General features: G+C 38.6%; 1 protein-coding gene across 1 annotated transcript; it reads right to left on the minus strand.

Annotated features, from left to right (window-relative positions):
- Nucleotides 1–4876: 4876 nt before the first annotated feature.
- On the minus strand, nt 4877–6798 carry LOC115364009 (perforin-1-like). The gene is made up of 3 exons (XM_030058408.1): nt 6755–6798; nt 6233–6408; nt 4877–5863 (listed from the first exon to the last, which is right to left on the minus strand). Exons 2-3 carry the CDS (start codon nt 6392–6394, stop codon nt 5609–5611), a joined length of 417 nt encoding a protein of 138 aa, XP_029914268.1. The 5' UTR covers nt 6395–6408; nt 6755–6798; the 3' UTR covers nt 4877–5608.
- Nucleotides 6799–13604: the final 6806 nt, after the last annotated feature.

Consider the following 13604-nt stretch of genomic DNA (forward strand, 5'->3'; position numbering starts at 1 on the left):
GATGAGATCAGCAATAGATTATGGATGTTTTGTTTATGGAGCAGCAGCCAAATCACACTTAAACAAAATTGAAAGAATGCAAAACAAAGCCTTAAGACTCTGTATTGGTGCAATGAGAACAACTCCAAATAACGCAGTGCTGGTGGAATCAGGTGAAAGTCCATTAGAGTTCAGAAGAGACAAATTATCACTGGTATATTGGATAAGATTAAGAGGATGTGGGGACGAAAACGTCAAAAGTGTCATAAATGAATGCTGGGAATATAACAGGTTTAAGGGAAATAGTTTTGGATGGAAGATAAAAGATAAAATTGAAAAATATGGTATTAAAGAAATCTGTTTTAATTCCTCTTTGCCATTAAGCAATATTCCTCCATGGCTTTTTCCTAAAGTTAAAGTTGACTTTAGTATTATGAGACTCAGAAAGGACTGGATGGAAAGGGAAATAGGACATTGTGCAAATCAATATATATTGAATAATTTCTATAACTATTTACAAATATTTACTGATGGTTCAAAAGATCAAAATGACCATGTTGGTACAGGAGTTTACATCCCACTTTTTCAAATTCATCTAAGCAATAGGATAACAGATAAATTGTCAGTTTATTCAGCGGAGATGATGGCAGTCATTTTTGGGCTTCAGTGGGTGGAGGAGGTGAGACCTGATAGGGTGGTGATGTGTGTGGACTCTGCAGCAGTATTACTGAGCTTACAGAACATGAAGTCAATTAGAGAGGATCTAATGTTTGAAATCCTTCAGTGCCTGTATAGAGTCCAGAAAATGGGGATTGAGATTGAATTTTGCTGGGTACCTGCTCATGCAGGATTAAAAGGAAACGAATGTGCAGATAGGGTGGCAAAAAGAGCACTTAGCAAGACACATATAATTAATATACCGTTTGGGAAAGGTGAGGGAAAAACACTAATCAACTCAAAAATATCAGAATTTTGGCAGAAGAAGTGGAATGAGGACAGTAAGGGCAGAATATACTACAGTATACAAAACACAATCAAAGTACAGAATATTAAGGGAAGAAATAGAAGAGAGGAGGTAGTGTTATCAAGGTTGAGGTTCGATCACACGGGTTTAAATAAGACACTATTTTTATTGGGAAAAGTGGAATCACAAAATTGCTCAGCTTGTAATACAACTGAAAATGTAGAACATATTTTAATGCACTGCAATAGATATTACGAAGAAAGGGTTAGATTAAAAAAAAGAGTTAGAGAGGCAGGAAGGGAATGGACTATGTTAGGGATATTGGGAACACAGGGAGATAAGGTGTGGGAGGTACAAAGAGAGGTAATAGCTTATTTATATAACACAGGTTTATTTTGTAGAATATAGTGTTTTTTTTTTTTGTTTTTTTTTTTTTTTTTTTTTTTTTCTTGTTTGTTTGTTAATAATAGACATGAAGTAATATAAATTAGCATACATTCTACATACTCCGGTTCAGTAGGTGGCGGTATGCACCTTCAAGGTAAGATTGCAATCCGCCAATAAAAACCCAAAGAAGAAGAAGAAGAAGAGACAAGATGCACACTTTTCGTCTCCTCATTTACCTCTCTTTATTCAGGTTAGTAACCTCTGAAAACACCATTAAGTGCTCAAAACATGTCAGGAGACAGTCAAAATGCTTTTCATTTGTATTTGGTAAGGACATAATGGTTAATTTGTTGCATTTGTGTAATTCGGAGCTGAAGTGAAGCAACATGCAGTTCCGAACTTGCAGCATGGCAAAATGCACTTTGCCGCGAATTTGCGCTCTTAGGGCTCTCTGGGTTATTTTTTTAGTATTAAAACCTCCTGATTGTAAATATATGTATTAACACTGTAGAATTCATGGTTTAAAATGTTAGCTATTTCCTTTATGGTTGTTGTTCAATATGTTAGCTTAAAAAAACAAAATGCTTGTCCTTCTGTGAATATTGTGTCAGACATCAGGCTGGTTAAGCACCAAATGTGTAAATGTTGATGTAGTGACAATACCAAAGAATACAGAATATGCTGTAATTATTTTATATTTTATTTTCAAGTTAGTACTTTTGAGTTTGATACATGGATAAAGTCAGTATGGGCTGTAATGTTGAATTTAAATCTAATTTAAAGGAATAGGCTTTAATCCTAATGTACCTAAATTGTACTGAAGTATTGAATTGTTTTGATTTTAGTGTATTATGTGAATTGGATTTTCTGTATAGTGTAAATGTGAACAAAGCAAAAGGATTTAGGTATATATTGGTTTATTGAAAATGCTCTGAAATACTCTAAATATGGAGAACATGTATGTGTTATTGAAAAAACAGCGGCTGCGAGTAAAGAGACAAGACGCACACTTTTCGTCTCCTCATTTACCTCTCTTTATTCAGTTATTTCAGGTGTTCTACACCACAAAATTAATCTGCTCTGTAGGCCCTATTGCTGGGGTCTGTAACAAATGCAGCAACCCTCGTTGTGTCTGCAGAGGTGTTCCTCAGGTGAACGTCGTGTACGGCCAAAATAAAACAGGAAGTCAGACATTACACTTAATGGGACCTGACAAAGAGGTCTGATTGAGGTTATTCAGAGGGTAGGATTTGTTTTAGTCAGGACATTACTGGCTGAGGTCAGCGATCCTGCATCTGCATCGTGAACCACAGCTTTCAGGCTGCAGACTGCCCAGACACTGCTTTACAGCTTTAGCCTGCCATGGAGAGACACTGGCTGTTTGCTCCCGAGAAGGACTAGGTGTTATATGTATATATATATATATATATATATATATATATATATATATATTAGGGATGGCTCGATACCACTTTTTCACATCCGATACCAATACCGATACTGCAGCCTTGAGGATTGGCCAATACCGATACCGATGCGATTCTTTTTGTCACTCTAAAAGTTGTTAATAATACGTGGATGTAATTTGCTTGATACTGACATCTAAAAACACCACATTCACTGTACAACAACTATTCTGGTCCCCTAAAGAAAGAAGGAAAATATGTGACAACAACTGAAGTCATGTGTAACTGCAGTGGCTTAAACTTAAAGCTCACATCGCTTTTAACAGCATTTGTAAACACAACAGACCCAGCTGCACCATTCAAATGTTAGAAATAAAATAAAAGTGCAACTTCGTGCAAATTTTGCATTTGAGTTAGTTTTATCAACTCGGCGTAGTTTCACCTGGAGTTAAGCGCATGCACAACAGCTATAAGACGAGTCACCATGGCAACGCTGAAGCGTCGGGTTGCGTTTTTCACCCCAGTTGAATTGGAAATCTTAATGCATTCATACAGCGAGTTTGAACATGTGTTTTTTATTTTTTATTTTTTATTTTTTTTTAAGTGCAACACTAAATATGTTTTATATTTTAGATTCCTCAAAGTAGCCACCCTTTGCTTTGTTGACAGCGCTGCAAACCCTTGGCCTTCTCTCAGTGAGCTTCATGATGTACTCACCTGAAATGGTTTTCACTTCACAAGTGTGCTTTGTCAGGGTTCATTTGTGGAATTTCTTGCCTTCTTAATGGGGTTGGGACCATCAGTTGTGTTGTGCAGAAGTCAGGTTGGTACATAACAGCCCTATTTGACAACTATTAGAATTCATATTATGGCAAGAACCAATCAGCTAAGTAAAGAGAAACGACAGTCCATCATTACTTTAAGAACTGAAGGTCAGTCAGTCCGGAAAATTGCAAAAACTTTGAATGTGTCCCCAAGTGCAGTCGCAAAAACCATCAAGCGCTATGACGAAATTGGCTCACATAAGGACCACCCCAGGAAAGGAAGACCAAGAGTCACCTCTGCTACTGAGGATAAGTTCATCTGAGTCACCAGCCTCAGAAATCGCAAGTTAACAGCAGCTCAGATCAGAGCCCAGATAAATGCCACACAGAGTTCTAGTGGCAGACACATCAACTGTTAAGAGGAAACTGTGGGAATCAGGCCTTTATGGTCAAATAGCTGCTAAGAAACCACTACTAAGGAAAAGCAACAAGCAGAAGAGATTTGTTTGGGCTAAGAAACACAAGGAATGGACATTAGACCAGTGGAAATCTGTGTTTTGGTCTGATGAGTCCAAATTTGAGATCTGAAGCGACATGCCTCCCATCCGGTTTGCATTGAGTTGAACCATCATTTATTTTTCAACAGGACAATGACCCCAAACACACCTCCAGGCTGTGTAAGGGCTATTTGACCAAGAAGCAGAGTGATGGAGTGCTGCGCCAGATGACCTGGCCTCCACAGTCACCTGACCTAAACCCAATCCAGATGGTTTGGAATGAGATGGACCGCAGAGTGAAGGCAAAAGGGCCAACAAGTGCTCAGCATCTCTGGGAACTCCTTCAAGACATTTGGAAAACCATTTCAGGTGACTACCTCTTGAAGCTCATCGAGAGAATGCCAAGAGTGTGCAAAGCAGTAATCAAAGCAAAGGGTGGCTATTTCGAAGAATCTAAAATATAAAACATGTTTTCAGTTATTTCACACTTTTTTTTTACTACATGATTCCATATGGGTTCACTCATAGTTTTGATGCCTGCTGTGAGAATCTAATCTTAGGAGGGAGAACAAATTTGCACCTAAGAATGGTTGCTGAATGAGTGAAAGAGTCCAGAATTTGATTTTATTCGATTTGATTTTATTTATTATTTATTAGAATGTTGATTTTATTCATTCATTCATTACAGAAACACAGGACAGTTCTCAGAATCAGATCAAAATCATCTCCTTCACTGAAAATTAAACATTTAAAATGAATTAAACATAACTGATCAAATTGGTGTGGATGCATTTTGCAAGATGGCCATATATCTATCTATCTATCTCTATCTATATCTATCTATATCTATATATATATAGATATAGATAGATAGATAGATAGATAGATATAGATAGAGATAGATAGATAGATAGATATAGATATATATATAGAGATATATATGCTCAAACTGTGAAACAAATGCTCTACTCCCCCAAAGGAAGAAATACATTGGCCATAGTATGACACAGTTAGACAATGCTGCTGCTTCTTTTAATATACATTTTACTTTTCCACACAGAGAACAACTTTTAGCAGAATTTTTGAATGGCCAGCAGCATTCAAACAAATTCAGCATGTCATTCAGTATAGCTATGAGCACTCATGTTGTAACATAGGCTAGACTTGTCAACGGATTGTACTGGAATATATCTGATCAATTCTGGCTGGTGAATGAAATCTCTGTTTAGAGGTACCAGCAATGGAAGGTGATAATTTGATAGAGCTATATGTCATAATTGCATATTCTGGCAAATTCGACAAATCTGTCTGTTCCTTGGGAGCTTGATTAGGATAGTGTTTAGCTGTCTGTATAGCTGAGTATGCCTTCATGCAGACAACACTCAGCAAGGACAGAACAGAGCTTCAATGGCCTTGACCAGAGAGATTGTTCTCTTGATATTGATTTTATTCATTCACAATTACAGAAACACAGGATCGCTCTCAGAATCAGATCAAAACCATTTCCCTCATTGAAAATTAAACATTTAAAATTAATTAAACACGACTGATCAGAAGTATCCTTTTTGCTTTACTGTTTACTGTCCATATTTCACTTCATTTTCAGGTAGGTTAAACATAAGTGTAGGAGAACCTGACAAAACCATGTCTCAGCCTGCAGGTGAGCGTTCTGCGTCCTGGGTACATGTAGAAGTAGCATCTTCCCAGTAGATCATCCCTGTTCCACCAAAATCCACTGTCTTTGTCCCAGATCTCCACATGTCCAATTCGGGAGTAGGTTGTTCCGAATCTCAAATACGTAAACCAGTTGGGGTTGTTGTTGTTGTTAATGACTTTGGTACTGAGGGTCCTCCGGCCAATTTTCACCTAGGGCAGATTAGATTATATTATATAGCACATTCAGATACACTACACTCTCTAAAATGAGCACGACAAGAAGAAACACATGAAACACCAACAACAATGATTAATGTTCATTAGTTTGCTCACACACAACCTGCCATCATTATCACACATTTATGCTTATGCAGGTTATGCTTTTGCCTCTGTTTGTCTGTTGGCAAGATAACTCAAAAAGCGAATGGACGGAGTTGGATGAAACTTCATGGAGGGACTGATAATCAATGAAGGTTGAGCTGATATAATTTTGGAGTATCTAGGTCACAGGTCAAGGTTGCACGATGGTCAAAACTCATATTTAGGGCAATGTCACTGGAACAAGGTGACAGGTCTTACCTTGACATAGCCATCAGTCTTGCCTAAAATCCCATCTCCACGCAGGCCTCTGCCACAGTCCACATAGACTGTTGCACTTCTACGTTTCCAGTAATATCCACTGGTGCCTTGGGGCTGGACCACAACGATCACCAGCAGGATAGCAAACAGGGCCAGCTTCATCCTCACGTCACTGTCTATCCTAATAAAACAAGCTGGTTATTTTAGAGCTTCTTTGGTTTTGGAACCTTAACATTTTTGCTTTGTAGGCTCTATTTCAAATGGCTCTGAAATGCGCACAATAATCAACATGGTTCCTGTTAGAGAAGAAGAGAGAAGAATTCACCTTCAACTAAGTTTTTTGCAAACATGAAAAAGTTTCCACATAGACATTTGTGGACATTTGAATGAGATAAAAGCTGTGGTGCCGGACCAAAGGTCCTTACCCTGGCCAATTGAATAAGCAACTCTGATAAAATACAGCTGAACATGTAGATCATTTTCAAGTCATCAGCATGTTACATGATGCAACAGTCTTCTCACCCTTGAGATCTCGTCCTCTGGTGTAGTTCTCTGCAGGAACCTTGGTGTGCTCGGTCTGTAATCCTGCCTTTTATTAAGGACCAGAAATGAGGAAATTTCAAATTACAGATCAGCTCCACCTTTGACAGACAGTGACCAACCTATTTTGGGTAAGGACCAGGACCAGGAATGAGGAAACTAAAAATTATAGATAACATCCTCCTTTTAAAGACAATGGCCTCCATGTTTCTGTGCCAAGTACAATAACACTTGATTTTTGACGTCGACATATAAGGTACCATCCTGAGACTCCAAAAATGGCTCCTGCAAATAATAGCAAACTCTGCCATTTCTTACTGACATGGTTTGGGTGGTTGACGTTTGAGCCTGAAAAAAAAGTTTTTGTTAACACTTTACAATAACAGTAAAACAATCAATGTTAGTTAATGCCGTAATAAACATTAAGTGACAGGCAATAAACATTAATTAACAGTTAACTAACCATTAATTAATGTGTCTAAGAATCATTTACTAATGCTGTTCATGCTAAGGTATTAATTTATATGTTATTTAAGGGTTATTGTAGATATTATTAACATTAGTAAATGCCATAATAATCATTAACTAATAGTTAATTAACCATTACGGCATTAAGTAACGTAAACTAACATTAATTGTTGTACTGTTATTCTAAAGTGTTACCAAGTTTTTTTGTTTTTTAAACTCCAAATATTAGGCATGAAAATTACTGAGTTGCATTGTACTGACTCTCGGATTTCTTAAAATATATGTAGTCTTTTCACGTCCACAAGACTTCCTCATGACATCTTCTGACTGGACTTGGGGCGCTCCACTGGGATAGCTATAGCGCCTCGACTACGCATATGGGAGGACAAAAAAAGGACAAAACATACATTAAACTTAGCTATTAGCAGGGGCGCACCGGTTAAGAGCACGTACCATGTGTCAAGTGTGCTTAGTCCCAATCACAGCGACCAGGGTTCAAATCTGACCTCAAGTCCTTTGCTGTATGTCATCTCCCCTGCCTTTCCTGCCTATCTCCATTGTGACTGTCAAATAAAGCAGAAAAGGTTAGGGTTAAGGTGAGGGTTAGGCACAAGTTGGTTGTAGCTAACATTGTGGAGATACTGTAGAGAATGAATGTAAGTCATTTAAAAACAGTAAACGCAACCGTACCTCCTGTACAGCATGGAGAGGGGCCAGTGCAAACATGTGCAGTTGTCACAGGCATTGTCATTGTGAAAGAGGACAGCTGCTGGCTAAAGCATAGATGTTGAAAAAACAGTTTAATCACCTCTAAAAGACAGAAGAGGGCCAAGGCTGCACGTGACCTCAATGTCTCTGCAGCAAGTAAAGAGAGTGTGTGATGGCAAATGCTCTGGTTTGCTGCAACTATATTTTGTTTTTGTACAAAAACAGGTTAGAAGGATTGTCATGTACAAATAAGTTGGTCTGTCTGTCTGATCGATCATTTTGTGCTTACATCTGGGACTGGATAAATCACATTTGTTTGTGGATGGAATGAGGTGGTGTTAGCTTGCTGTATTAGGACATAGATCTATTTTACAAGTAGTCTACAGCCCAGGAGTGGCACACTTACATAAAAAAAAAAATCTTTCATAGACTTCCATTGTAATCACTATACCACCACAATATGTCACAATCACATGTCAGACTCAGTCAAGCCTTTTCTGCGTTGTAAAACGCAACCGCCATGTGTGACACCATCCCTCGTGATCCTTACATTTCATGACATCCAAGCAGCCTGGATGCAGCATCACTCTGTCGTTTTATGTGCACTGATGCATGTGTGATGTTGTGCAAACAAGCCTAAATGTACACTGCAGTCTCTCTCGTATGTACCGTCTGGTTCACACCTGAGTTTCATTTTTTTCTGCAATGGAATATGCCGGATCCTCCCAACACAAGTCCTGTTGGTCTTCAGGTTCCCAGAAAGCCATCTCCATCCTCATACCTGAGTAAAGACAATGGGCCCCATTCACCAGCTGTTCTGTTTTTCTCTTTCTCTTTCTCTCTCTCTCTCTCTCTCTTTCTCTCTCTCTCACCCTAGGCGTATTTTCGCCTAGGGCACCAACATAGGCAGAGCCGCCACTGATCTGGGACCACATGTATCAAGGTTTGCACAGTATACTGAGGTTTTTCATCAGATGTATGAAAAGACATGTGCACCTGTTCCTCACCATGAATTACTGTATGGCCAAGAAATCTGTCCACTCCGTTTTTTGGGGGTTTTTTTTTTGCCCCTAAATGGTCAGAAAAACTCCCATAATTTACCCATTAATGCCCTATCAATTTCTAAATTCAAGTTCATATTAAATGTCAGAGATGATGGCCAAATGAGCACATATTGGTAGATGAGGTCGTTGTGACTGAATACACTCTTACAAAATTTAGAAACGCTTAAGTGTGTCTGCTCGTTTATTCACAATAATTTATTTGCCTGGTGGGAAACAGGTACATTGAACTTGAATGTCTAATGATGGAGCATTTTCTGTTTTAGCAAGTTTGACTGTGATTTGCCAGGGGCATGGGGGATATCTAAAATAAAATAGGATATTAAAAAATAAATACAGTGCTACAATGTGGGAACAGTCCATGGTGCAAAATCAGTAAAATCATGAATGACAGCAGAGGGGACAGTGTGTCTACGCTCTGTGATGATGCAGTAGACTGAAGTTTGCTGCACACTGAGCTGTAAACAGTGACTTGTTGCCATGTTTACCCACAGTGCTGTAATGAACACTGGAGGATTTAATGCTGGCATCTTAAATTAGCATTTAACCTTTTGTTTTGTTGTAAATGACCACATCTCTTATGCATCACATAGCTGAGGGTGAAAATATCGCGCCACTTGATGAATGATTCCTGCAAATGCAGTGGTGAAGTTCAAATTTTGTAATTGTTCTTATTAAAGCTCCCAGTTATTTTCTAAATATTAGTGTAACAGCCGCAAGAAACAGCCTCCAATGTATACTTGCCCTTTTTTTACATTAATGCCAAATTTCTTTGATCTGTAAATACGATGAGAAATAAAATATTCTTATCTGATCTTAAGCAATACACCATCTTAAAACGCACAAATATTACTGTTGTGCAATTTTATTGAACATAGAACACAGACTTTTACACTGTGAGTGTAAGAGCAGCAAACTATAATACATTTGGAATAGTTCCTGCATAATCTTGCATAACCCTATTTGCCATAGTACATTTCTCCATGACAGCCTGTGTGCGCCACCTGCAGAGTGTGCACCGAAACACGCACCTTCTCATGTCCAGTTTCCTTTTGCTACATACTGATCGTAGACGTTTGTCCAGCATCATTTTTATATGTACACACTCTTGAGACATATGGCCCCTGGTGTTGCACCTGCTCTTGTGCTGCTATGATCAGAGCCTCTGTGCTGTGCTGTCCTTCAGCCTTGTCTAGCCTCCAGTAGGATTTCCCCTCTCTCTGTCCATAGTGCGTTCCCTGGCGGGACGTGGTCTTCCAGCATATCCCTCCTTCCTCACCTCTCTCTGTCTCCAGCTGCCTGAGGTACTCACTCCCTCTGATGCCCAGCTGCTATTCCAGCTGGGTGTACATACATACTGCCCCAGTGTGTGTGTGTGTGTGTGTGTGTGTGTGTTTGTGTGTGTGTGTGTGTGTGTGTGTGTCTCTGCGTGTATGTGTACACTAACAACTAACAGTTAATTAACCATTACGGCATTAACTAACATTAACTAATGTTAATTGTTGTACTCTTATTGTAAAGTGTTTCTGATTCTTTCTTTCTTTTCTTTTTCTGACTAAAAAAACAACAACAAAACATTATACTTTTGCAGTCAAGTCCTGTCTAGCAACACATGATGCTTACTCAAATTTTGACTTAAAACAGAAACACATTTCACATGGAAATGACACAGACTTGGACCAAAAACAAAACAAAAAAAGACTTACAGACAAAAAAAGACTACCTTTTCTGCTTTCTGAAATGTTGCATTATCGGTTTTGAGAATTTGTTTTCTGAAATGTTATGTCTTCATGTCTGTTCCTGCCTGTGTGGGATTGTCATGTATTGTGCTTCACAGCCACAGTAGAAACTTGCTGAGAATGCAGCCCCATGTGACATGAGGCTTTCAAACACTGCAACCAAATGGAAGCTTAATTATGATGAAGCTGGACTTTTTTATTCTTATGTATTAATTTGATTTATCTGACCTCCAGGATATTTGCTATGAAAACTGTCCCCACTGCAAGATAGATGTACACATGTATACAATGGACAAGGGACATTAATGAAAAATGGGAGTACTTAGTTCTTTAGTTCCTTGATAGAATGATCAATCTTTGTCAAATTTGTATGCAAAGTTTTCTCAAATAAACGAAATAATATGAAATAATATGAAATAAAATAATAATAAAAAAAAAAACATAATCCGCCTTGATTTCCAGATTTGTATCTCCACTTCAATTTATGACAATTATTTGTCGGTTATCATCATCCAAAGCATTTATCCAGTGCAGAGCCACAGGTTGTCCAGTAGGTGGCAACAGTTAAAGCTGAAATGCTGCTCTGACAGGTTGAGGCATGTTCATCAATGATGCAAGCCAATTGAGCTTAGAACAGCAACTTCTTTTCTATAGGTTATCACTTCTGCTATAATGATAGTATGATATTATTCTATTCAAAAGGCAATATGTTAATAATTCATTATTTGATGTCTGCTGATTACTCATAATACTGAACTAATCTTTAATGTAAATAGACTTGGCTGATACATATAAATGCTAATGCAGCTGATGGGCATGATCCCACATCTTCATACCTGATAACTAAGCTTCTCCCTGCCTGTTGCTTGCATACATATTTTTAGTATGTTTCTTTCATTTTTTACATGTGTGTCCTTTATGTTCTGTAAAGCACTTTGACATTTTTGTTTGTTATAAGCACTCTAACAAGCTTGAATAGAGTTGATTTGGGAAACTATTCACTTGAAGATGATTTTATTCATTCATGAGAATAGAAACACTTGATAGGTCTCAGAAACACAGCAAAATAATTTCCTTGAATAAAAACATACCACAGTTCACTAGTACAGAGAGACATCTCAGATTTTACCCTTTGAACTTACTATTACTGAAAAGTCACATACAGTAGCACAGAGGAGAAACAACTTGTTTAACCCACTTAAAATATAAAGATTTGTTTTACCACTTCATTTGTGTAAAAAACAGAAGTAGTTAATTCACTTTTGACCAAGAACTGAAATGAGAAAGCCTCTCTGGCAGCCCTAAAGCCCTAAGGGCAAACTTCTTTCACATGCATGTGGTCAAGAGCCCTGTCTCCTAAAACTTACGTTCTCATACAACTAAACTGCATTCTCAGTTACATTTCAAGGAGAGCATCTTTTTGCGGGTTTGTAATGTATCACAAGAGCGCCTGTAATCCCTTAGTTTCAACACTGCACTAGGAGCTAGGTGGGATGGTGGACGGGTCAAACAACTGATCCACGGCGGTGGTGCTTGTTTTTTGCAAACATTACATTCCTGTAAACTTTCTCCAGCCTTAACTAAGTATTTTCCATGGCTGAAGTTATGAAAATGGCTAAAATGCTGCCCGACATCATATATAACATATGCTCATTAGAAACGTACTTATTATATGTCAGAGACAAACGCAATCTGCAACAAACTATGGCTTGCCATGGCTGCAACAGGCAGGTGGACCCAAACACAGGAACAAAATAGGCAGGCACTGAAACTCAAGAAAACATGATTTTTATTTAGCAGACTCCAGTTTACAAGTAGGTGAGGGTGAACTGAGAACACTGGGAGACACTGAGAGCACAGACACCAGGAACTATAACTCTGAGGAACACTGACAACGAGCTGACAAGGAACAATGGGAAACACACAGGTATAAATACTGAAGGAGCCAATGAGAGAGACGAGACACAGCTGGTGAGGAGGCGGGGACAGAGAAAATGGAGGGAAACCACTGGAGACACAGGACAGGACAGAGAGCAGAAGGGGTGGAGACCAAAGGAACTAAACTACTGGGCACAGGTTACAACAATGACGAGAGGAACACAGAGCAGAGGGCTGCGCTATGAAGTGAGATTCACAGGTTAGCGAAGTACGTTGAGTCTAAAGCCAGAGTTTGCTCCCTTTGAACTCGGTTTCATCGCCATGGTAACATATCCTGCAAACATAACCTGCTCCGGACCAGGTTACATTCAGAGTTTCAGCCTAAAATCGGCTTTTTTCCTGTTTGCTTTGCGTAATAGGACTGTTAACCCTTTAATTTTCACACTGAATATCATCCACAAAACACAAGAATCATAAGCCGCAGGAGCTCCATCCCACTCTGAATGATATTTTTATGTTTGCTCCTTATTTGCTGCCAAGTTCGTTTGACTCTGCAGGTACTGCATCTAATAACACACCGGTTAAAATTCAATGTCTATCACATATAGGCCTAATATTATATCAATAAATTTTTTTCACTTGATACTGACAAAAACTACAGTGATTTACATGTATCCTTCATTATCAGATAGTGTGAGTCTGAAATGTAATTCTTGGGTGTAATGTTTAATTAATAGAAATAAACTGGAAATTAATTTACGAAGTTACAGGAGCCACAAGTTTCTGCCAACATTCTTCTCTGGCCTTATTTGCAGCCACAGTAATGTTTTGTTTTTGTACTCCTCATAGCTCTCCATAATGACAGTTTGCTCCATTTTGTCCGTTTTGTACAGAAGACGAGTCACATGACACACCAAACAGATAAGGGACAAACAGTGGCTCTGTCCCAATTCAAAGGCTGTACGCTACCTAGGTCGT

Source organism: Myripristis murdjan, chromosome 8, assembly GCF_902150065.1.
Source record: "Myripristis murdjan chromosome 8, fMyrMur1.1, whole genome shotgun sequence".
NCBI lineage: Eukaryota > Metazoa > Chordata > Actinopteri > Holocentriformes > Holocentridae > Myripristis > Myripristis murdjan.

What these genes read in the sequence shown, in the direction of transcription:
- LOC115364009 (XM_030058408.1), bottom strand. Translation starts at nt 6,394, where the DNA reads ATGAAGCTGGCCCTGTTTGCTATCCTGCTGGTGATCGTTGTGGTCCAG. An exon ending in AGACTGATGGCTATGTCAAG is followed by an intron (nt 5,864 to 6,232) that starts GTAAGACCTGTC and finishes AATCTGCCCTAG; the next exon opens with GTGAAAATTGGCCGGAGGAC.